At 41.4% G+C, this 27,177-nt stretch overlaps 1 protein-coding gene across 5 annotated transcripts in view; it reads left to right on the forward strand.

The window, feature by feature from the left end:
- Window positions 1-27,177, forward strand: part of STK31 (serine/threonine kinase 31) — a 111,897-nt gene that overhangs the window by 75,185 nt on the left and 9,535 nt on the right. For all 5 annotated transcript variants that reach the window (XM_083189201.1, XM_083189204.1, XM_083189202.1 and 2 more), the window contains exons 13-21: window positions 1,405-1,521; window positions 2,652-2,771; window positions 15,370-15,501; window positions 20,816-20,917; window positions 22,302-22,382; window positions 22,469-22,594; window positions 22,745-22,870; window positions 25,964-26,050; window positions 26,721-26,870. In XM_083189201.1, the coding sequence (XP_083045327.1) occupies window positions 1,405-1,521; window positions 2,652-2,771; window positions 15,370-15,501; window positions 20,816-20,917; window positions 22,302-22,382; window positions 22,469-22,594; window positions 22,745-22,870; window positions 25,964-26,050; window positions 26,721-26,870 (1,041 nt within the window). The remainder of the gene's footprint in view (window positions 1-1,404; window positions 1,522-2,651; window positions 2,772-15,369; window positions 15,502-20,815; window positions 20,918-22,301; window positions 22,383-22,468; window positions 22,595-22,744; window positions 22,871-25,963; window positions 26,051-26,720; window positions 26,871-27,177) is intronic.

Here is a 27,177-nt window from a genome sequence, read left to right on the forward strand (position 1 = left end):
GTTGCTCACTCCGCTACCACTCTCTTGCCATAGGTTACTACAGGTTGAGTATCCCGTATCCGAATATCCGTTATCCGAATTATTCCGAAAACCATACATTCCAGAAAGTGAAAAAAAAAATGTTTTTTTGCTAAAAACTCACTGGGGACATATGTAACAGCACTACTGAGGACATGATATGTAACTGGCACTATATATGTACAAGAAAATTATTGCTTGGCCTTCAAATTCAATATCTGAGATAGTACACAAATTTTGTTTCATGTTTTGAACCTTGTTTTTTGAACAAATAAAATATATTTGTGTGCATTTCATGTGGTAATAAAATATATTTGTGTGTATTTTATGTGTTTATACAGCATACATGCAAGATGCTTCAAAATACATAATTTAAATATTAAAATATTCCGAAATACGGAATAATCCGCTATCCAAAATTCTCCTGGTCCCGAGCATTTTGGATACGGGATACTCAACCTGTATTGCCAATCCCAGTCCAGGTGGTAGTAAATCAAATAAGAGTTGCAAAAACCGATAAAAAAAAAAAAAAAACAACAAACAAAAAATGCCCGACATTTGTCTTTTTTACCTTTTGAACTTGTCAATCTTTTGTGTTTGCCGTAGGGGGTTGGGATATTCAATGCTTCCCGTTATTTCCGATACGCGGAAATATTGGGACGTGCGCATTGAATCCCAGGCGTTTTTTGCGGCTGCAGATTCTGCTCTTTCAAATAACCAAGTTGCATATATTTGCAAATTAGCATCTGTTTCCACGGAAAAAGATGTGGATTCGCGGATCCACGTCTCTTCCAATTATTGGATTGCTTCTGAAAATTATAAAAAAAAAAAAAAAAAACTGACCGTAAATACCCCCCTGTGCAAAAACGGACCTTAAATACCCCCCTGACTATATGGCGTTGACCTATCATCTTGATACTAGTTGGGAGATTTACCAGTACAGAAAAGCTATGTGATGTCAGTGTGTGGTACATGGGGCTGTTGAAAGTAACTTTTCTTTTTTTGAGTCAGAACATATTTTAGACATTTCATTGTGTTTATTTTCAATAGTAGATGCTTATGGCCTCTGAGTCACTGTTTAAATTACTTTCCACAGACGTTTGCTGTATTGATGGATTGTTAGACATTCAATGAATAAAGTATAGTCAATGTTTTCCTATGACATTTAGCAAGAAGCGTTGATTGTGGGAATTGTGGGTTACTATCCATCACAAGTTTATAAAGTTAATATCAGCTTGCAGTATATAGTAGGGTTTGGTTTTATTATTTATCATGATGCTGGGTGCCAGTTTGTCACTTCCATTGCATTGGTTTACTGATTCTACTTCTAAACATTTTGTGTCAGCAGCTGTGTATATAATGACTATTTTTGATGTGTCCCTACAGCTCTTTGATCTGACGTCAAACTCCGAGGAGCACTCGTCGGACATTGTAGAGAATATTGACAATATCTTGGAAAAATTTGACTGTGACATATCCAAGGAACTGCAAGTCTCTCTCCTGGTGTGTGCTGATCATCTTCTGTGAAATAAACTGAATGTGACCAAAAAATGTTTGTACATAGAAATAGATTTGTCCAAGTTCAAGAACAAAATATAGGTCCAAGTCTGCCATCTTTAGTTTAGAAGATCTGGGTTTCTAGTTGACAGGATGAACTGGGTATTACTTTTTGAGACTGTTGTGTTAGGGTTGTTGAGAAAAATATGTACAACACAGTGCTGACCGCGACTAGCAAAAATACAAATGTGACCGTGTCCATGACCTCAGTGATTACGCACCAGGTATTTTTTAATGGAACAAAATAAATTGACCAACAGGCATAACCTCAATGAGTGGGGGTGGATGAATGCTCTGTGCAAAAAGTTACGTATTCTATGCTGTCGGCCTTCGATTGGTTGAAATAATAAAGTCATTTATATCGACCAATATTTCCAAAGCCAAAATCCAATTTCACGGGTACATATTCATCCTGTTCTGGGAAAAAATCTATACATACCATAAAAACAAGGTTAAGGTTGCAAAGCTATTGTGTCACATACACCTAAAATTCCTGCATTTTGGGAATCAAATCTTTCCCACCTGCTGATGTGTACAAATGGGAGTAAAACCGAACTATATTCAATATACAGTATGTTTTCTAAAGTATTATGTGCACAGTAGTATAAGATTGTCTGATGACACAGTGTATGTTGGTACTTGTCCATACGTTAATGAAAAACGCGTACACCATCAGATTTACAGTGTTCTGCACAATTGTACTTTTAGTAACCACGAGACATCATGAACAAATCACACATGGCTCATAGGACAAATATATTCATAGTAGTGAGTGAGTAGTGATCAAGCTATTTATAAATGATGATATTCATAGAAATTCCTTTCTGCGTATATTAATAAATGTACAGATCATATGTTGCAATTGTGATCCATTTAATGTCACCCTTTCAAAGCATATATTGGCATATATTCAATGCCGTGGGCGAGCAGTGACTGCGAGCAGGACTTTTTTAGTGAAAAAATGGGGGGGGGGGTTAAAATGAATTGTGTTATGTGTGATAAAGTTGTGTTGGTTACTACAAAAAAAAAACTTTAAATGTATCCATTGCTAACACATTTGTTTGTTTTACATGCAGGAACCAAGTGAAGACGATAAGAAAATAATAAAAAATGCATACGATGGCGTTGTAAAGCGTATTCATGAGCAGACTCGTCTTATTTCTACTATCAAGTCAAAATATTTATCCAGTGTCGAAGTAAGTTGTTTTGCTTCAGCTTTAAGCTGTGGAATAATGCATTAGTTGCAGATGTGTCCTCGTAAATTGTTGCTATAGTTGCACGAAACCGCCCAGCTCAGTGCTCCAAGTCCCGTGCAAATCTGCTTGCGCCAGGCATATTTTTTTTATTTTTTATAAAAAAAAATTGTGGGTTATTTTTGGTGTTTTTTCCAAAAATGTATTTTCTTTTTTTTTTATTCTGTAATTTTTATAGATTTTTTGCATGAATACACCAATAAAAAGAAAAACAATTCTAATGTAGACATAGTAAACAGAAGCAATATGTAACTAGTGTTCATTCTAGGAACTGGGCAGGGCACTGCTGCACGGTGGCAACATAAGATGGGCGGTCCCAGGCTGCCGCAGTCATGAAAGGGGCGGGCCCAGCCGCCACTGTCACGCCACCCCGCATAACCTATCCCTAACCTAGGCATACCTGGATCCTGAACTTACCCCATTCATTAAGTAGCACCCATGCATGAAGTAGCAAAAAGCCTCTAAATTGGGAGTAACCACTGGTAGAGCCAAGTCCAGAACATACTGTATGAAACTTACTTCGAAGCCTTTGAGTAGAGGCACAAATAGCCTGAAGGATTTCATGCAAGGAGACATCCATGGTTCTGGTAACAACAATACATTAAGAAATAAGCACAGGCAATCAGGCCGGCCATTGTAGATGTAATGGCAGTGGTTAGCACTGCCAAACGGAGGAGGGCTACATTAGCTATATGGAACAAATCCTATCCCCGCAGCAGTACAGTAAACTAGCTCACCAGACCTCAGACAGGAGAGACAGGTAGGATTTAGAGCCACAATCTCCTACAAGGCAGCTGGTGTGAAACAAACAATAAAGGCCACCTTACATCAGAGTCCCTGCTGTGCAGTTCACGATGTTGGCTTCGGCGGGGCCAGGCAGTCAGTGCGTGAGAAGTGCAGCTGCACACAGCAGATAGGAGCCCCGGCGGCAGTAATACCGGAGCAGCCAGAAGCAGAGCTACAATCCCGCAGTGGAGGATGATGGCGCCGCTTCTCGTGTGTCAGCGCGCAGAACCGTGGCCAGCTTCCCAGCAGCGGTTATATAGGGCGCACAGGTGACCTTCCAACAGCCAGCGATTCACGAATCTGCACCAGGGGTGTTGTGCAGGATGTTGAGACAGAGAGCTCACCAAATTCTGTGCCGCTCCATGTCAGTCGTGGCCACACCCCTCCGCCAAAAATGCTTTTTAGTCACTTTGCTAGGACACACTGCTTTTTAATTTGATGGCAACACTTGTACAGCCCCATTCGACTGATTCTCTGAATCTGTATATGAAATGCTACAGAGCAGCTGCCACAGATATTTTTCCAATACAGGTTCCATTGTGCTCCATATACAGACTCGGGTAGATGTATGTAGAGTTGGTAAGTGGGGGGGGGGGGGGGATCGTGGTATTAGGACATGTTAGGTGTGCTTATACTGCTTCTTTCCCATGTAATGCTATATCGGTATTTGCTAAATATACTGTCAGTTTATACGTTAACGATAACAGCATCTGCAGCTATCGATATCATCAGACGCAGGGGTCATTGCCCCATTCTCAGTCACTGTCTGTGGTTGCTGTAGCTGCTGACTAGCTGCACAGGAGATCTTGCTGTATATGATGCTATAATTCATCTCCCCTTCAGTCACACACATTGATAAACAAGTGTCCCATCTATTCATTAACGCAGTCTCCTGGTATGTCCTAGTCGCATTGCATTGCGACAAACATGCATAGGTAGTCCGGCCTATGTGTTTTGATGCATAGTAATCCGTACAATACTAAGGGGAGTTTTCGACTAACCGAAAAAAAAAGCTGCACTTTTTGACTTTTTTAGATTTAGTGATGATTTATCGACTAGTTGAAAAACATGTTAATTGTCAAGTTTTCTACAGGTTTTTAAACCTTTTCTGCCGATTTAGTACCAACTGATAAAAAAGATGTGAAACTGCTTTGACAAAAAATTACCTTAAAACTGTCCAAAAAAGTCTGCAATTGTATACTAATGTCCGGGTTAAATTTAATTGACTACCCCAGGGGTTCCCAATCTATTTTGAATCACGGCACTCTAGAGTATCAGAATTTTTTTCACGGCACCCCTAGGCCAATTTTTTTTTACTTAGATTGGGTTTATATGCGATTCTTAGGGTCAGTTATGTGTTAAAGGGCAGGATTTGCTTCTGTTTGTACACATTTTATGATTGGCAGCCACCAACACTGGTTTTACTCATAAATAATGAACCATTAATAATTTGAGTTGGTCCTGGACCACCAACCCAGGGCACCCCCCTGCAAGTGTCCCGAGGCACCCCAGGGAGCCACGGCACACAGTTTGGGAACCACTGGACTACCCCATTAAGTGTATAATATTGTAGGGTAGTAAACTTTCCCTCTCCATATGGGATGTTGATCAGTGCTGTTGGCTTGTTGCGATGTTTATATCTTACCATACTGTATCTCCACTATGACTTAAGCTGGGTGCACACTAGACAGCTATGTCATTCATTCTAGTGACAAACGATATATCAAGTTTTTATATATCAGTGTTTGTGTGCTTCCAGTATGTCTGTGAGCTGTGTGGTTCAGAGACCTATCAGGTCAGCCCTGCAGTACAGCCGATGCCCAACATATCTGCAGATTTATCAGCAGGTCTCCTCACTGGCTGCAGATAGAGCCGGACAGGCAAATAGAAATGCCTGCCCAGCTGTGATGTCTGGACCAAGATACACATGTGGAAGCAACTCTTGCCTATGAGCAGCCGGTGCACAGTAAACTTTTAGTTGTGCATGCAAATAGCCGCAGCTCAGATGATGGCTACATCTGTATCGAGCAGCTCATTGGTTAGTGTGTACCGCTTACTACTTTAGCTGCTCTGACATTGGGTCAGCTGACATTTCTCACAGGTGTGTACCTAGCGTTACAGATTCAGAACTAATAAGAGTACTGTACACGTCTCTCACAGGGAGGTAAATTAGCGCTATAATAGCTTGCTGGTAAACAAGCAGCAATGCACATTTATTTGTGTTTCACTTCCTTTCTGCATCTGCGGGCCTGACATTTACCGCTAAATTAAAGGTAGCAATTTGTTTTCAGGTGAAACCAGGTTGTTTCGCCTGAAAACAAGTTATCTTTAAATTACTTTAAATGTAATGGCTACATTGTTAAAACAATGCACTTCATGGAAATAAGAATCTTTTACACATAACCCACAGTCTTATGGCTTTTCAGAGGAAGTGCGCACAACTCATATCCATGTGCAACACGTTATCAGCTCTCAAGCCTGAAGGAAGTTTAAAACCGCAAACCCTGTGCCTACACATGTGTAGAGCGAAGCCAATTGCACACTCCTGAGAGCAGAGTAAATTACAGTTTCTGGATGCACTAAAAGCATTCTATGTACAAACAAAGTGAACATTATTTTATTTTTTTAAGTATTCAAAGTTGTCCACGCTCAAACCACTGTGTGAAGCAGCTTGACCAGTTCAAATCTGGCATGTCTTCTACATGCTGGATGAACGTCTCCACTGCAGCTTTTGGTGACTCAAATGAATCCCACAAGCTTGCATTTGATTTGTGCCAAAACAAAGTCACAAGGGGCCAGGTGAACTGTTCAGTGGATGACCAAGCTACTAGATGCATTCATTGGGCTAGTAAATACACCACTTGTGGGTAGGTGCATTGTCATGATGGAGAAGGACACCACAAAAGTACTTTTATGGTGCTTGGAAATGGCTTCTGGCTCTTCAGGCGCGTATTGGTTGTTGTACCAATCCACAATGATGGCAACAACAAAAGGCACCATCTCAGCGTTCACGTCTGGACCTTCTGTGGGGGCACACTCCAGCTGGGGTCCATAGGACTGACTGGTATTGGGGTTCAAAACTATACATCCAGGATTTAGCACCACTAATGATCTCCCAGACAGAGTTCCAGCAACCACCATTAAACCTGTTCAACATGTTCTGTCACAAAATCTACCAATGCCGCCTCCTCTCAAGCCAGCTGTTGGGGCACCCAATGTACAGAAATATTGCTTGGTTAAACTTTTAAATGAATGGATCCCAATGAATTGTCGGTCTCCTTGAACTTGTTCAGTTACCATGGCATTCACCTCAATTATGGCCTACAGGGCAACAACACTCTACTCGATGATGGCGGACACAGATCAGCTGCAACACTCCTCATCTTCCAGGGACCTTCTCCTGTACCAAAATTCTACAAACCTCTCAAATGCAGTGGTTCAGGCTGGTGTTTCCACCCCAAAAGCAGCTCACAGTGTAGCCATAGAACATGGGTCTTCAAACTGTGGCCCTCCAGATGTTGTGAAACTACATGTTCCAACCTGCATTGCCACATTTTTTTTCCATTAAGAGCATGCCAAAACTTTCAGGGCATGCTGGGACATGTAGTTCCACAACATCTGGAGGGCCACAGTTTGAAGACCCATGCCATAGAAGATCATGACTTTCCAGTTGCCATGGTTAAGCCAGAAAATACTGACTTTGCTGTGCCTTGACATTTCATAAGCTCTTTTAGTCCGATTATAATTAACAGCCAGACAGGGTGTGTCTACCTAGGTGGGGCTTGCAGTAAGTTTCTGGATGTCCAGTTCATAGTTAGAGGTTGAGAAATGTAATCTGTGACTTTCTGGTGAAAATGTCAATGCAAAGAACCGTATACAACCTTATATAAGTAGCACTGCACACAGAAGAAGTGAACAGGTTTGAGCTCAACAGACTCCACTGGAGAGTCCTGATCTTCTACAACTATAGCAGTAGTTTGTGATAGCAGGAGAGTTTTAACCAACTTCAAGTTGCTTTTTTGGGAGAAAACACAATCCCAAACCACTGTTTGAGTGGTTTTCAGACATTCAGTGCAGGAGACAGTCCTTGGAAGAAGAGGAGTGCTGTAGCTGTCCTGTGTCCACCATCACTGAGGACTACATTGCTGCCTTGACCACCTTAGTTAAGGTGGATGCCCAGTTAGAGAAGATGACGAGCATCCTCTCATCAGGATCCATCTACTTGAAACACCTTAAAAAAGCAGCTGCATATTGGATGCCCCATCAGTTTAAGAGCGTGAGGAATCTTGATGATTTGGTAACGCAAAATGCATGCCAGGTTTGATGGTAGTCACTCACACACTGTCTTAGGAAATCATCAGTGACGATGAATCCTGGATCTACCATTTCATCCCTGAGACCAAACTACTGCTGTCACAGTGGACCCCAGTTGGAGGTGCGCTGCAATAGAAGTTCCAATGTGACCACAGCATGGTCAAGCAAATGGCGGCTGCTTTTGTGGTCAATACTGGTCATGTAATTATCATAACACATTTAAAACAAAACAGGGTAATAACAAACTGTAATAGAGGAAGGAAGGCCCTGCCCGCAAGCTTACAATTTTCCAGACCCCATCCAAGCACTCACGCTTGTGGTGCCCTTTGCCACAATAGATACTGCCAGGGCCATTCACAGGACAATGAGGGTACAATGGACATCATTGTCTGGGACAGTAAAGATGCATACACACGGAATGATGTTGGAAATGATCCGACATTGTTACCGATTGTTTCAAATCGTTAATTTTGCGTACACATAAAACACTTCACAAGATTGGTCTGCGATCTTCCTGCATGCATGAAAGATCATAGACCAATCTCAACAATGAGCAGGAACGCCCACAACTTGCTCCAGATCTTTCTGTGTGTATGCACCTTTAGTGATTAGAACCTAATGTGTGGATAAAACCATGGAAGGTAATGGGGATTCTTATGTAAAATGTATTGCATTATATATATATATATATATATATATATATATATATATATATATATATATACCCTGCATATGCACATGTGCAGAAATGCGCATGCGCAGAACAAAAACATCAGTCCCCATGCTAATGCAGCCATGCTGCGAACGGACCAGAATAAGGTCCATTGTGTACCCAGCTTTACAGTAGTTAGGAACAAGCTATAGTTTAAAAATATATGGAAACATTTAGACCATAATTGCCCTGATAAGTAGTAAATATTGTCTAGCAGAAATTGCTTAGCATAGATTGACCTGTGCAGGTAAGGCAATTTTGACTAGATCATAGACTATCATTGCTTAGACAAAATCTCTCCCAAATCTGCTTAGTAAAAATTGTCCATTTAGTCAAAATCTCCCCGTGTGTACACCCCTTTAGATCAATTAAGCCTTAGACTAATTCACTTTAGCATACAGTAAAAAAAAGTCCATGTAATTCCAAATGTTTATTAAAAAGTCTCTTTTTCCACACAATGGTGACAATTGATCCAGATCTTTACTGTTATCATTGAGCTATTTCAGATACTTGATAACAGCAGAAGAATATACCCAACGCGTTTCGTCCTTTCATGGGACTTCATCAGGGGTTTACTACAAAGAAATTAATAATATTCAAATGTAAGTGTCTAAAATTGTATTATAATCCAAATTTACATATTTTCTGAGAAAAATAAACATAAAAAAATAAAAATGGTTGTAAAAATGGACTTCATTAAAACATGCTTGTATAATATTTAATTGGCTACACAATTCATGATTTATTCACATGAAGAGAAGAAAAAAACATCTGGGGAGAAGGTAAAAACAGGTGAACAGAAATAGAACAGCGAACAGATGATCCATTAACAATGGCATACAGTTAGTTACATACCGGATCACAAGAATTTATAAAGGCAACTTTCACAAGAGGAAACAATCCTTAATGGGATGGTAAGTGGATCCTTGGCACAATGAAGCACCTAGTGGAGGAGGATACATGAAGTCTCCTTACAGCATGGGTCCTCAAACTGCGGCCCTCCAGATGTTGTGAAACTACAAATCCCAGCATGCCTTGCCACAGTTTTGCTATAAGGGCGTGTTAAAACTGTGGCAAGGCATGCTGGGATTTGTAGTTTCACAACATCTGGAGGGCCGCAGTTTGAGGACCCATGCCTTAGAGCAGGGGTGGCCGGACTTTTACAACCCGGGATCTACTTTTTGTACATTTACATACCGGGGATCTACCGGCATTTCACCCTGTGTAAAATATACCCCTCCAAATGCAATACGTTATTTACACCTTATGCAACACGGAATTAGAGAAACCTCACATTACATTATGCCACACATGACACAGGGAATGTGCCTGAAATTCACATTCTGACACAGGGAATGTGCCCGAAATTCACATTCTGACACAGGGAATGTGCCCGAAATTCACATTCTGACACAGGGAATGTGCCCGAAATTCACATTCTGACACAGGGAATGTGCATGAAATTCACATTCTGACACAGGGAATGTGCATGAAATTCACATTCTGACACAGGGAATGTGCATGAAATTCACATTCTGACACAGGGAATGTGCATGAAATTCACATTCTGACACAGGGAATGTGCCTGAAATTCACATTCTGACACAGGGAATGTGCATGAAATTCACATTCTGACTCAGGGAATGTGCCCGAAATTCACGTCTTGATACTGGGAATGAGGCCGAAAATCACATTCTGACACAAGGAATGTGCCTGAAATTCACATGCTGACACAGGGAATGTGCCCAAAATTCACATTCTGACACAGGAAATGGGCACGAAATTCACATTCTGACACAGGGAATGAGGCCGAAAATCACATTCTGACACGGGGAATGGGCACGAAATTCACAATCTGACACAGGGAATGAGCCCGAAATTCACATTCTGACACAGGGAATGTGCCCGAAATTCACATTCTGACACAGGGAATGTGCCCGAAATTCACATTCTGACACAGGGAATGAGGCCGAAAATCACATTCTGACACGGGGAATGGGCACGAAATTCACAATCTGACACAGGGAATGAGCCCGAAATTCACAATCTGACACAAGGAATGCGCCCGATATTCACACTCTGAGACAGGGAATGAGGCCGAAAATCACATACTGACACAGGGAATGAGGCCGAAAATCACATTGTTACACAGGGAATGAGCCGCAATTCACATCCTGACACCATCACAGTGTGCTACACAGAATGATGCAAACTGCACATTGCGCCACACGGAATTAGCTAAAATTCACATTGTACCACACATTATGATGCAAACTCCAAATTTTACAATGAATGATGCAAAATTAGTTGATGCCAGCGGCGTAACTATAGCACCGCAGCCCCCGCGGGGGGGGGCAGCTGTGCATGTGGGGGCGTCGGGGGCTGCGGTGCTATAGTTACACCCACCCCCCCACCCCCAAATCCCCCGCAAACTTACCTATCTCGCTGGTCCCGGCGGCTCCGTTCTTCTTCTCTGAAACTGTCTGCTGTATGGGGGCGGCCATTTTGTGGTGGTCCTCAGCAGAAGAAGAACGGAGCCGCCGGGACCAGCGCAATAGGTAAGGCTGAAGGGGATTGGGGGGGGGGGGTTTGCATGGGCGGCAGGGGATTGGGGGTGCTCGGCGGGGGGGCGCCCAAAACTTAGTTACGCCACTGGTTGATGCGGTGGGAGGGAATAAGTTTTTCCAAAGGGTTTTGTTTCTACAGTATGTGTTGTTATGCTGTGGGAGGGGGAGGAGCTCTCTTTACAAATGTAAGTTCATCCAAGTTGCTGCCTGGAGTTTTGTGCCCCTAAAATATATATATATATATATATATATATATATATATATATATATATATATATATATATATATTTTTTTTTTCAGGGGCACAAAACTCCATTACAGGCAGCAATTGGGATGAACTTACATCTGTAAAGAGAGCTCCTCCCCCTCCCACAGCATAACAACACATACTGTAGAAACAAAACCCTTTGGAAAAACTTATTCCCCACATGCACAGTGCACTTAGCTACCTGCCGCTGCTGAGCCTCCCTGCTGTCACTCACTGTGCGCACAGACTCCTGTCCCGCCGCAGCTGAGCCTCCAGTGTCGGCTGCTACATAACGCTCCCAGTCCTGCCGCCACTGAGCCTCCCTGCTCCCTGTCCTGCCACAGCGGGCTGAACATACATGCTGCTGAAGTCGGCTCCAACATTTGCTTCACTCTTCCAGTGCGCGGGTGACGTCACATGTGCACCCGCGCACTGCATGCCTGGGAACGCTGAAGCCTCTGTTCTGCCAGAGGCTTCAGCAGCTATGTGCTGCTGGGAATTTGATCGTGATCTACCCGCGGGACCTCCGCGATCGACGGGTAGATCGCGATCGACCTTTTGGCCACCCCTGCCTTAGAGGATCGGGTACTTGTTTCCTAGCACGGCCACAATCGTTGGGATCGTGTACCTTTAAGTTAAGGTACACGATCCCAACGATGGACCCGATTTCCTTTGAAATCAGGTCCATTTTGCCGGCAAAGGTAAAAAATCGGGGGCATCTCGTCGGTCGGGACCATTAACATTGGTCCCGACGCGATGCCCCCGATTTTGCCATAGGCTTCAATGTTAAAATATTTTTTTAACATTGAAATCGTGAGCATCGCGTCGGTCTTGTGCCATTATAATGACACAAGATGAGATGGACTTGATTAAGTCCATCTCACATTGAAAAAAAATGTGAGTCACATTATATATGGCCCCGTCGTCACCCCACGATAGACGCCAACCCGAAGCGTGGCGAGCCCGCGAGGGGCGGCGGTGCGCGTCTTCCGACCTTTTCATTCCCCTACTATCTACGTCGGCGTGGAGTTGAGAATATATATAGTGTGGCGAGCCACCGAGCCCGAAGCATGGCGAGCGGACACGTATACCTGTGAAGTTATATGCGTCCCCTCGCAGAGCTCGCTGCGCTCGCCACCCTTCGGGCTCGGTGGCTCGCTGCGCTCGCTGCGCTCGCCACACTATATATTCTCAACTCCACGCCGACGTGGATAGTAGGGGAATGAAAAGGTCGGAGGACGCGCACCGCCGCCCCTCGCGGGCTCGCTGCGCTTTGGGTTGGCGTCTATCGTGGGGTGGGGTTTACGTTGTAAAATTTGGGGGTCTAGGGAATATTTTACATTGAATCCAATGTAAAATCGGGTCCCAGGGACCCTATTCACATTTGATTCAATCAAAAAATCCGGTCGGTCGCGTTGATCGCATCGCATGCGACCAAATCACATGCGATGCGATCGACGCGATTTTTCCGACACGACCACCCCGATGTAAATCGGTGTGGCCGCGCTAGGAAACAAGTACCGAGGATCGTAAATACAATAATTTCCTAGAAATGAATTGTGTAGCCAAATTATACAAGCATGTTTTAATGAAGTCCATTTTTACAACCATTTTTATTTTAATGTTTATTTTTCACAGAAAAATGTAAATTTTGATTATAATACAATTTGACACTTACATTTGAATATTATTAATTTATTTGTAGTAAACCCCTGTTGAAGTCCCATTAAGGGACGAAACGCGTTGGGTGCATTCTTCTGCTGTTATCAAGTATCTGAAGTGTCTTAAAGATAACCAATAAGATCTAGATCAATTGTCACCATTGTGTGGAAAAAGAGACTTTTTAATAAACATTTGAAATTACATGGACTTTTTGCTGTATGCTAAAGTGAATTAGCCTAAGGCTTAAAGATCCACACTATGGGCGCCAACCCACAATTGTATTCTATCATTATATATAAATAGATATAGATAAATATAAATATATATATATATATATATATATATATATATATTATAGTGTTTTGTCTCATCACAATACCCAATAAAAAACATTAAGGAGAAAGTAAAGCTATGTGCCTGGATACTCGCCTAGAGACAACCTTTAATGCTAATTTAGAGGTACGTTAGATTGTGTAACCGCATGTCATGCATAGTAGGAGATATTGTTGGGTCCTGCATACACATCCGTGTTTCATACCACAGTATGTTTTTGAAACTCTTCTATATCTGCTCTTTCATGAATTCCGACAGGGTTTATATAAAAATCTTTATGGGAGATATTTAGTTAGCTGTGCTACACTTTTAGGGTTATTCAATTGTCCCAGATGTCAGTCGAGGAGAAGCAAACTCCACAATAACCAGCTCTTTCTGCTCTGTTTGTGATGGGGTATAATTGAATAGCGAATACATTTAGCGGGGACAATTGAATAGCCACCCAATATAGGGAAAGACCAAGTGAGCCATCGTGTGGATACTGTTCTTTATTTTTCATTTTTATAGCCCAGTTCATTGAATTTGTTGTGGCAGTCAACTGTTAGCTCTTAAAGTAGTTGTCCTCCTACAGCTCCTGGATTTTAGCCTATACTATTAATCACAAATAAATGTGATATCCAGTGGATAGGTTGACACATGAAAAGGTTGACATGGTCTTTTTAAAATTTTTATTATCACTTTGTTATACTTTCTTCTGCGGCAGACGTCAGTGGCCACAGGGATAACAGTGGTTTGTGACCCACTCTCTACCCACTGTTATCCCTGTGGCTCCTGACGTCCTTGAAGATTGAGATTTAACAGGTAATGGGCCCCATACATCAGCAATCACAATTTATGGATTTCCAGATACAGGGATTTTTTGGCCAGATAAATGGATTTTACAATCTATCTGACTTTGCCCACACATTACAGATTTATTTCAGTGATCGGCAGATTTTTCCATCTAAAGATTGCATCTTCGTATCTGGAAATTGCCCAATCGATTGCTGTTCATAATGTAAATAGATGAAGAAGACGAATTGGGAATGCCCACACATATAAAAAAGATCTGCAGATAATACCAGATTATTAAACATGTTTAAAAACCTGATTAAGCAATCGATTGGCGATTTTGATTGGGATTGCCAAAAGGGGGAGCCCACACATCTAAAATTAATTGTGGTAATCCTCTCCATATCTGAAAATTGTCACAATTAATTGCTGATGTATGGGGCCCTTAAAACATAAATCTCGTTTTCTTCTGCTGTAGATGTTGGGCCACAGGAATAACAGTGGGTAGAGACTGGGTCACGAACCACTGTTATCCCTGTGACCCCTGTTGTCCTCGAAGAAAGAGATTTAACAGGTAAGACATAAATCTCGTTTTACCATCCATGTGGACTATGATTGGGAACAGAAGCATGGCAAGCCATGTGAGGGGACGCGATGCACTCCTTTGGAATCCACGTGCTGAAATCTACAACTTTGATATCAAAACAACATGAAAAGCTCATGTCGACTTTGTGCATGTCGACCCTTTATTAATGCAGAAGCATGCAATTCTAGTTGAATTATTGTAAAGTGATCTGTATTACAGGAACATACAGAGTTGCTTCTGTGGGGAATGTGGTGTTATGTTACTAAAGACAAACCTTTTTCTTCTGTTCCTGCAGTCAGTGAAGTGTTTGTTTTCTGATTATGTAAAAGCAGCAGGGAGCTCGCTCGTACTTGTGTATATATATAAAAACACACAATCATGTTTCAAATTCATGGTGTTCCCACTGATGTAGCAAAAGCTGTTCTGTCCGTAAACTGGTTATTTGAAATTGTTGCTTTTCTGATATTGTAAAATTCAGCATTTGTTTATAAAATAATCACAGAATGGAGTTTAATGTTCATTGTCCACATATTTATACTTAAGTTTTTGTCCCCTGTTAACAGTTCAAAAAGAATATTGTTCAATGGATCAATACAAACCCGAATGTGGACGATTTATTGGAGATCAAAAAGACCATTAAGGGACTGAAGGCTCAGCTGCGATGGAAACTGCTTGAGAGTAGCACTATGGAAGAGGTATGTTCCTAGCAAGCTTCTTCTGAGACTATACTATTATGTACTTGTTTGCTTAAATGATTTCGGCTAAATTAACCTTTATTTTGGTATCTTAATCTATTAATGAACTGCTACATAATCTTACCTTGTGTATTGCAGACATCTTAAATTTTGTATTACTGTGTTGGGAAATCTAAATTTACCATACATTTGTGTCAGTGTTTTGGGGTTGCACGATGTGGAAGATAGTATTGCGTGAATAGAGCAAGAGTGTGTTTTGTGACCTTTGTTTTACATTGTCACCTAATAGGATTACATTAACTGAAGCATCTAGAAATGAGATGAGATGTTGCCCATGGCAACCAATCCTATTCTGTGGGAAATTCTAGCAATGGGCTCATCTTCTATGGGTTCCAGATGATGGTACAGTCTTATTCCAAAATGGAATACATTCGTTTTATCCCTCAATTCTACACACAATACCCTATAATGGCAACGTGAAAAAAAGTTTTGGGGAGATTTTTGCTAATTTATAAAAAAAAAAAAAATTACATGTACATAAGTATTCACAACGTTTGCTCAATACTTTGTTGATGCACCTTTGGCAGCAGTTACAGCCTCAACTCCTTTGAATATGATAATACACCTATCTTTGGGCAGTCTCGCCCATTCCTCTTGTAGTACCTCTCAAGCTCTATCAGGTTGGACGGAAAGCGTCGGTGCACAGCCATCTTCAGATCTCTCCAGATATGTTCAATCAGATCCAAGTCTGGGTTCTGGCTAAGCCACTCAAGGACATTCACAGAGTTGTACGGAAGCCACCCCTTTGATATCTTGGCTGTGTGCTTAGGGTCCTTGTCCTGCTGAAAGACGAACAGTCCCCTCAGTCTGAGGTCAAGAGCACTCTGGAGCAGGTTTACATCCAGAATGTCTATGTACATTGCTTTTTTCATCTTTCTCTATCCTGACTAGTCTCTCAGTTCCAGCCACTCAAAAAAATCCCCACAACATGATCCTGCCACCACCATGCTTCACTGTAGAGATGGTGATGAGCGGTGTCTGGTTTCCTTCAAACATGACACCTGGCATTCATGCCAAATATTCAATCTTTGTCTCATCAGACCAGAGAGTTTTGTTTCTCATGGTCTGAGAGCCCTTGAGGTGCATTTTGGGTCCAGGCAGGCTGCCATGTGCATTTTACAAAGGAGTTGCTTGTTTCTGGCCACTCTACCATACAGGCCTGATGGAGTGTTCCAGAGATAGTTGACCTTCTGGAAGGTTCTCTGACAGAGCATCAGGTCTGCCTGACTGACCATCGCGTTCTTTGTCACATCCCTGACTAGGGCCCTTCTCCCCTGATCACTCAGTTTAGATCGCCAGCCAGCTCTAGGAAGAGTCCTGGTGGTCCATGAGTTCTTCCATTTACAGATGGAGGCCACTGTGCTTGTTGGTACCGTCAAAGCAGCAGATGTCTTTCTGTTACCCCTCCAAATTTGTGCCTCGAGACAATATTGTCTCTGAGGTCTACAGACAAATCCTTTGACTTCATGCTTGGTTTGTGCTCTGACATGCACTGTCAAGTGTGGGACCTTTATTTAGACTGGTGTGTGCCTTTCCAAATCATGTCCAATCAACTGAATTTACCACAGGTGGACTCCAATTAAGCTGTAGGAACATTTCAAGATGATCAATGGAAACAGGATGCACCTGAGCTCAGTTTTGAGCTTAATGGTTGTGTATACTATTTGAACATGTGATTTCTTAGGGGTTTTTCTTATAAATTTGTCATTAAGGGGTATTGAGTGTAGAATTTTGAGGGGAAAAAAAGGAATTTATTTCATTTTAGAATAAGGCTATAACATCTGCTACCCCTGGAAGGTGAGAGCTTGCTTACAAGGGTGGTGTCATCTTTCCTGTATTCTTTTTGTCGGTGTTACTTCTGGCCGTCCCTCACCATTTAAAAGTCCTGCGTCCTAAGTCTGATGGCGTCTTTGCAGGGGCACTACTTACCAGTAAGCGGTATCATTATTCTGTGGTCGTGGCAATGTAGGTCACAGTACTCTCTACTCACCAGCCAGGAGGAGACTTGGATGTAACTGGGTGAACAAGTGTATCCACATGGCCTTCTTCAGGGACATTCTAGAAAATGATAGAATCTGATTAGTTGCTGTGGGCAACATAACCATCATAGAGTTTGTGCAATACCAGAGACAAATCTACATTGTCTTATATACTGTACAGAAGCGTAAGTATTGCCTCTGATTCTGAAAGTTCATGATGAGGAGAAAAAAGTATGTCCTTATGTGGTGCACCTATAGAGACTTGCACGAATAAAATATAACTTTTAATACTGTTTTAAGAAAGCGAAATATAAAAACACACACACAACATAAACGCAGGGTGTTTTAAAATAACGGCGGCTCTCTGTTCCTCCACACAAAATTATTAATCTGTAATTCAATGACAGGAGTATGTAGCCAACACTAGTATTATTATAATCAGGTATATATTTTAGTGTTAAATTGGCTGAGATCCTTGTATACGTGCACCCAGTATGATTAGTAAACACAAATCAGTGTCGGCGGTGTTGACACAGTTTTAAATGTCTTTGACAAATAGCTCCTCAAGTGATCAGGGACCTGTCAAGATCACTACTGTTCACCTAATAGTGGAGACCCCTACTCAGATTATCACTAGGGTCAAATCATGTAATGCAGTTAACCCTTCAAGGAACCAATGTCGACAGATGCTTTTTCATAGATGCAGGTTTATACATTAGGAGGTGAGTGACGACTCACAGAAAACATATACTGTCTAAATTGTTGGCTTGGTTGCCAGGTTCTGGGGAAATCCACTAATGATAATGAACAACTGTTATTGCATCACCCAAATTTTCCACTCTATCTCCTTATGTGTATACGCTGGAATTGCTTTGAGGAGGTGGTTGTGGCCACTATATAAGTATGGGAGATTCCTTTAGGGGGAATAACAGGTGAATTTCTGCATCAGAACATCTATGTCATTGTACACTAGTGGTATAGTGAAGTATAAGGCATGCAGATGTCAAAAACATATATACTGTTGGTGAATTTCCAAAAAATCATGATATTTACTGATCAGTGGCAGGTTTTGTTAGGAAAATTCACCATAACTTGGGCTGCTGTGGTGTTACTGCTATGGATTCAGAATGGCACTAATTGGAAATTGCCATCAGACAACCGCAGATCTGTGTCGGATCTTATATTAGTCAGAAGAGGGGATATGCTAGTGTTCACCTCAATCCGACATACATGGTATACAGGTGTAATTCTGCACACAGGTAGATAGTGCAGTCAGCGGGGCAAGATACTGCTCCGTTGTCCGCTGCTATCTAGTAGTAAACTGAAGCAGCTGCTGCAGCCCAATGAATAGAGGTGAGGGAATCCTCACACTATCTATCACTGGCCTTGAAAAAGCTGTTTTGCGAAGCGCGCGCCGGCTAGCGGTGACGCTCTCTGTACCACACACAGACTAGGATGTATTTTGAATTGTTTTTTACCCTTACAGGTTATTCCTTGTAGCAGTGCACTCATAGATAGTGTGAGGATTCCCTCACCTCTATTCATTGGGCTGCAGCAGCTGCTTCAGTTTACTACTAGATAGCAGCGGACAACGGAGCAGTATCTTGCCCCGCTGACTGCACTATCTACCTGTGTGCAGAATTACACCTGTATACCATGTATGTCGGATTGAGGTGAACACTAGCATATCCCCTCTTCTGACTAATATAAGATCCGACGCAGATCTGCGGTTGTCTGATGGCAATTTCCAATTAGTGCCATTCTGAATCCATAGCAGTAACACCACAGCAGCCCAAGTTATGGTGAATTTTCCTAACAAAACCTGCCACTGATCAGTAAATATCATGATTTTTTGGAAATTCACCAACAGTATATATGTTTTTGACATCTGCATGCCTTATACTTCACTATACCACTAGTGTACAATGACATAGATGTTCTGATGCAGAAATTCACCTGTTATTCCCCCTAAAGGAATCTCCCATACTTATATAGTGGCCACAACCACCTCCTCAAAGCAATTCCAGCGTATACACATGAGGAGATAGAGTGGAAAATTTGGGTGATGCAATAACAGTTGTTCATTATCATTAGTGGATTTCCCCAGAACCTGGCAACCAAGCCAACAATTTAGACAGTATATGTTTTCTGTGAGTCGTCACTCACCTCCTAATGTATAAACCTGCATCTATGAAAAAGCATCTGTCGACATTGGTTCCTTGAAGGGTTAACTGCATTACATGATTTGACCCTAGTGATAATCTGAGTAGGGGTCTCCACTATTAGGTGAACAGTAGTGATCTTGACAGGTCCCTGATCACTTGAGGAGCTATTTGTCAAAGACATTTAAAACTGTGTCAACACCGCCGACACTGATTTGTGTTTACTAATCATACTGGGTGCACGTATACAAGGATCTCAGCCAATTTAACACTAAAATATATACCTGATTATAATAATACTAGTGTTGGCTACATACTCCTGTCATTGAATTACAGATTAATAATTTTGTGTGGAGGAACAGAGAGCCGCCGTTATTTTAAAACACCCTGCGTTTATGTTGTGTGTGTGTTTTTATATTTCGCTTTCTTAAAACATTATTAAAAGTTATATTTTATTCGTGCAAGTCTCTATAGGTGCACCACATAAGGACATACTTTTTTCTCCTCATCATGTTCTCTCATATTTGATGTCCAGTGGTAGCACACCTCCTATAACACTCTATACAGAACAGTTAATGTATTAAGTGGGGGTCCGCCCTATAACAACCTCCAACTGATGAGGGTCCTGTGCGAGTAGTAAAACCCCTGTGTCTCCCAGATTCTGAAAGTTCTCTGTTCTTTAAGATTAGAACCGCCTACCATTATGAAATTCTAATTGACCGATTTGGGACTAGGTTGTGTTAAAATAACTCTGGGTCCTTTCATGTGTGTATCATTTGTACGCTTTACGCATTTTAAAATGGCCCAGGTGTACAGTATATCTAAAGCTAAATATACATTTAATTCAAATCCAGAAAGGTAAGTAACAAAATCCTACAAGGTTGCATCTTTAATGAATCTGTGTTTTTACATAACGTTGCTCTCCGGGTACACATCGTACCTAGCCCTTCATAACAAATATATATACATTACAATGGAAGCATTTATAAAATTCACAGTTTAATGAACCTGTAAAAGTGCGTAATGTTTGCCTAGTAACTCGTGGTCCATTTTGTTATACTCTCACTTAACATACAGTAAAATGTATTAATAATACTAAAACTGGAATTGCAGTCAGAAGAATACAATGAAACTGCTCTTAGTGAACTGAAACATGAAATCACAACCATAAGGGACAAAATATTCTACGAAATACAACGGGAACAAGAGGAATACGTGAGTTGATTTCGATCTTTCTTTTAATAACATGGTAATCTAATGTTATTGCAAGATGCCTCCATGTGAACAGTCATTAGTATATTATGAGAGTGGTGTTTGTGCAGTCAGAACAGGATCCATTTTGTCCCTGCTTTAGTGGTAGTACAGGAGCAGATAAGAAAGTCATTACTGTCCATCAGAAGGTCTTCCTAACCATGTCCGTATATAAATTACTTTTTACAGTGCTGTCTAGTCCATGTAATTACAGTCCGTCATGGGGACCGTGGTTTTGGCCTTTTTGGTTACACCATTTTCTTAATTTCATAAACCTCTACTTCATAGACACCTCATAAAAAGGCTGAATGTCTCCTTTTACACCTTTCTCAGACCATTCAAACACCCTTTGGGTGCTGCAGGCACACTATGGAATTCTCCCTCCACGCCCTAATGGAATGGTAGGGTATGAAATACTGCCGTCGGCTCCAAAAACGGGAAAAACCCACGTCGACCTTTCTGACTGACAACCTTCCCAATGTCAACATAATGATTGGGTCGACCTTTTGACCATTTTGACCTTTTGTCTGTCGACCTTAAGTGGTTGACCCAATGTATGTCTTAATAATGATGACTTAACGACCGTATACCCAGTGATGGCTAACCTTGACGCTCCAGCTGTTTTTGAACTACACATCCCAGCATTCCCTGCATCAGTTTTAGCATGACCAAATAGTAAAACTGTAGCAGGGCATGCTGGGATGCATAGTTCAACAACAGCTGGAGTGTCAAGGTTAGCCATCACTGCCCTAGCCATAGGGGATTTTGTTAAAGTTGTCCATTTATCATCTTGCTTAACCTGGATGATAAATTAGTTCTGCCAATTAGAGGGGTCAAGTACAGTAGGTCAGAATTAGCCTGACGGTGCTACTGGTGGTAATCCTTATCATTGCGTACATTTGTACCAGCCCTCGAGAAGGAAGACTCATCCTGGTAGAAAAAAATGTACAAGTGCTTCTTCAAAGATCAATTTATTGTCCTAATTCATTATTTGGTCTTCATATTCCACCATTGTTCTTACCGCCCCTACCAAAAAATATTTTTTTGTTAGTATGCGACCAGAGTCAGGTGGCAGTGGCTGTGTTAGTGGGTTGGACTAATCAGAAACCAGAGTCATGGGCATTGTGGCCTTCGATCAGTTAACCCACTCACGCCCTCTTTCTGCGTCCCTTTTTAATCAGTGAAAATAAAGATGTTAATATCATGTACAGCTTTAAGCTTCGTAACCAGCGAGTGTTTTTGTTTATCTGCTTTCTCAATGTTTTTTTTTGTTTCTCTATTTGTTGATTTTTTTTTTTTTTTGTTTTTATTGACTTTAATTTTGTGAAATACATTCTTTTGTTTTGAGGCTTCATTGAGTGTCTTAGTGCAGAAGTGGTTTCCCGAGCTGCCCCTAATGTACTGTGATGCAGGAATAATAAAGTACATGGTGAGTTCTGATCAGTGATAGTCCTATAACAGACTGGCAGCCATGATACTGGAACCTATACATAAGCCTGCTGTGTGTCTCTCCAGAATTCAGGAGGTCTCCTTTCCGGGAGTATGGAGCGGGAGCTGTTTGATGCAGAGTCGTTAAAAGAGCTCAGTAGCAAACGGCCATTGGTGTGCACACAGGTCCAAAACAAGAAAGTCTTACTGAAGGTAAAGGATATAGATGCTTCTTATAATTTAGTGGAGGATTTAATAAACTTTGAATTAAAAACCTTTAAATAATTTTCTCGTATTGTTTAAATTCAATAGACAAATGGCTGCCATCCCATGTAGGTGTTAGTTGTAATTCTTGTGTTTTAGGGTTATTCAGTAGATGTGGATGCAGAAGAACAAGTCATTGTAAGGGCTGAAAAATATCACAAGGCTTGGTCGCAAGAGAAGGAGGAATCTGGGATTATGCAGCTCCTTTACCTGTTTTTTTGTAAGGTAAGTTATTAGGGCACAATAAAGGTACAGTACTTCCCCAAATTTGTTGGTGCCACCCTGTAGGCAGCCAGTATCAGAAAGGGAGAACAAAAGTTTTAAAAGGGGTCGCCCACCCTTTGACACTTCACTCAACTTTAAATGCGGTCTCCCCCCTAGGCCAGTGGAATCACTGCAGGTGGCGAGGGGTATACTCTGCACCCGCACCTACTAAGTAATGATTGTAGTGATGATGGGGAAGTGATGACGCCGCCTCTCACCCAGTAGCTGATATAGCGTGGCTTTCTCTCCCCATCCTGCCGTCCTATTGGCTGGTGGGCTGTAAATTAGGTGGTTTGCCACCCTGATTGCTCACAGACAGTGTGGGTGGGCTGTGTCTGCAGCACTGCCCGGCGGGCACACGGTGGGTGGGTGCCAGGTTTCAGGATGAAGACGCCTGATGAGCGGGAGCAGTCACAGCCTGGAGCTCCCATGTGTGCGCACTGTCCGGCTGCTGGTGTATCTGGCTGCACATACAGTGTTTTTTCGTTTACATTTTTTTTTTTTTATTATTATTATTATTTGCTGGGGGGGGGGAGACAGTCTTACAATAGGAGGAGTCAGGAATTGGAAGGGGAGAAGTCAGGACTGGAGGGAGAGGGTCAAACAATAAACCGCCCCCCCTAGAAGAGAAGTCTAGATCCGCCACTGGCTGTGTAGTGCAATAGTGTTACGTCTCATCATAATGTAACATTATTACATTCTGGGATATACTGTAGTTTAGATGTCTATTCATTAGACTTTTGCAGTATCTTTAGTCTTGGTGAAAGATGTGGAACTTCCTTTAATCCCAAAAAGGACAAAACTTCCTTTAATTCCCAAAAGGACAATGCTACAGCATTCTGTCCTTGTGTGATCAGACAAAAAGCCTGCGTCAGAGATGTAGACGAGATGAGCCATTACTGGCGGACTTTCAGGATGTGTATCCGCCTATACAGTAACTGCGATCCCGTACACAGAAAACTTTGCTGCAGCATATACAGTTGCTTGTGTCTGTAATGCCACCTGGGGCTTCGGAATACAATCCCAGGGGGCTACAGTATTAACATATTTTCACATATCTGCTGCTTACAACATCACAGCTGTGAATACATTAATGAACATCTCTGAATCAGGCCCAGAGATTAGGCACCCAGAAAGTCACATGATCTGTGTGCATGAGAGTTCTTCTCCAAGTCCAATAAAATGCATGTCTGTGGCCATTGAGGTTTGCAAAACAACAAATACTGTACTAATGTTGCTGCTACCCATCAGAGGAGATGACACCCCATGCTGACAGTGACTAGATTAAGTATGACTCCAAACACACCAGTAATTACAAAATATGTGTTCTGAACTCTCTATCACATGGATAGTGGTACAGATATTCCTTATTGTAGTTGGAGTATTTTGTTTTCTTTAATTACTGTACAAGTTATCAGTCTGCATACTGTACTATGGCTATTTAAAACATCAATGATCAAATGATGTTCCATGTATGGCAGATGTGCCACTTCCTGTACAACAGAAATAACTTTTTCTATTTCATAAGCTGCCCTAGTAAATATTTTCTTTTTTTGTTGGTGGGCGAATTATTGTGTGGGTGGGTACAAAGCATTAGCACACCATTACAAGTTATCGGTGTTTCCTGTAGTGCAAAAACAAACCTAGAGCCAGAAATGTCACAGTGGTGGTGCCAAATTTCTACAACAATGGGGAATACACAGTTTATGTACCAATGTAAATAATGTAAATTTAATTAGCCACCAACATCTATTGTTTTTTTCTATTAAGAATCAAATGTGAATTTTCTTTTCTGAGCAGTAAAATATCACTTCTGTGACCTGAAAAGCTAGCTGTGACCACATGTAGCAGCCATACTAATGATTAGAGTGGCTTGACAGCGCTGCTGGTATTGTAGCCATGGCCCATCAGTGACAGCTAGATTTATGTCCTGTTGCACCACTTCTCGGCATAACAGACTTCGATACTACACTAGGCAGTACGGATGGTGTAATGGCTGAGGTCATGGGTTCAATACCCACCATGGCTTTAACTGTGCGGAGTTTGTATATTCTCCCCATACTTGCGTGGGTCTCCTCCGGGTACTCCGGTTTCCTCCCACAATCCAAAAATATACTGGTAGGCTAATTGGCTCCCAACAAATTAACCCTAGAATGTCTGTTTGTACATGTACGTGTGGTAGGGAATATAGATTGTGAACTCCACTGGGGCAGGGACTGATGTGAATGTTCAACTATACTCTGTAAAGCGCTGCGGAATATGTATGCGCTATATAAGAAACTGTTAATAAATAAATAATGATGGATGACGGGAAGTATCTTAGTAAGAATTACCCACTTGCCAGAATGTTTTAAATTCTTTGCCCCTCCATTGCTTTTTTTTTATTTTTTTTTTATTGCATCCTTTTTACCAATTGGAAAATAAATACCGCTAGGATGCATAATGATGTCACCTGATCGGCTAGTAGTGTCTTATTGCAGTTCCAACCGCTTCCAGTTCATGAGACAGATTTTTTTCAGGGATCACAATTTGTTCCTGGAGCACATGTCCCTTAAAAGTATATGAGTAGTGATGAGCTATATATTTTCCAAACAGAGGGTTTTTTTATGCTTTGTTTTTGAGCTTTCGTATTTACTCATTGTTTGGTTTCCAAATTGTAGTAATTAGATTTTCCGATGTGTGAGTGGTTTAGTTTAGAGGCTACATGCTAGTCTGCCATTTAATGTGGATTGTAAACTACAAGGTTTAGGGAGGGTAAACTTTCCTTTAAATGCTTGCTGCAGGGCCTCAACAATGTGGCCACTGCCCTCTGGCACCCTTTTTCGCATTAAGAAGCGTCCAACACCTGTCTTCGTGCTCCCAATGCGCTGTGGCTGTTGTTTGACATCATGACATCACTTGCGGCATGCGATACTAGAGAGGTTACTTATTAGATAAAGATTCAAGCTGTAATGTATCACATGTTGGTTTAACCTTTCAATCAATCAACTGTGTAAATTATATATTCTTGAAACATCTGAATGTAATTGCTGAATTGTGCAAGTTTTATTTCAGTCCGATCCCATGGTATACTTGATGGTTCCTTTCTATTCTGGTGAAAGTTTGAGCTATATTCAAGCCAACAATCAACTGAATTCATACGTGAGTACATAATGTACATTTACATGTTACAAAATCTTATTTACTTTATTCATGTTACCTATTTTCTTTACATCAGTCCTGTTGTACCATTGGTTATCAAACTCTGTCCTCAGGGCCCCGCACAGTTCACCCCATCCAGGTCACCCAACATGTGCACTCATTACTGACACATTTTAAAAGATCCACAGGTGGAGCTAATTATTTCACTTGAGTCTGTGAGGAGACCTGCAAAACATGCACTCTGTGGGGTCCTGAGGACCATGTTTGAGAACCTGTGCTGTAGACTAGTATTTTACAGCATCCATGACAGCATTAGTCGCATTGAAGCTGTGGTACACAATAGGGGGGGCTAGTGAAGGCACTTTTAAGCCTATCATAGGATGCCAAAGCCTGGACTATTGCCATCAAGTAAAAGTGGTAAATGCCATCCAAGGGGTTAAAAACATGGCGGGACTTGAGGACAACAGCATTCAGATACTAGTGCATCTTATTTGTACTGTTGGCCTCATTTTAGTGTTTGTGTTTATACACTAATCTTCAAAAAAAGGAATGGCTGTTTTGTATTTAATTTGAAAAATCCAGTGTGTTTTAATTCTAGTATGTATTCTAATGTTAATGAAGTACGATCATACCAATTTAATAAACCGCCTTCTCTCTGAATGGTTTGTAGGAAACTGTGAAAGTGATGAGTGGGGTAGCACAAGGCCTGTGTACCCTGCATGCGGCAAATATCACTGTAGGTTCTCTGCATTATAACAATGTGTTTGCTGTAAACCGAAAGAGGGGAATAGTTGGAGATTTGGACTTCACGAGAGATGCAGTAAGTGAAAGTTCAGTTATTGTAGTGTTGACATGTTTGGTGATTTATTTTCTCGGTGGTTTACTAGAAGCATGTTCGGTGATCAGATGTCACGTCTCACCTGGTTGTTAACAGCATTGTCTTGTTTAATATTTGTACACCATCAGCATGATTGTCAGTTTAATTAATTAACCTATGCAATGCTGTAATGTACATACATTGTCTTTGTGGAGAAGTGTAGACATGCTTCAGCTTCAGAGACCGCTAGGTACATTTCTGTGCCCTGGATTTGTTTCTGAATGTCTACACTGACAGTTACTTTGTGCTT

The sequence above is a fragment of the Crinia signifera genome, chromosome 5 (genome assembly GCF_055691185.1).
Source record: "Crinia signifera chromosome 5, ASM5569118v1, whole genome shotgun sequence".
Lineage (NCBI taxonomy): Eukaryota > Metazoa > Chordata > Amphibia > Anura > Myobatrachidae > Crinia > Crinia signifera.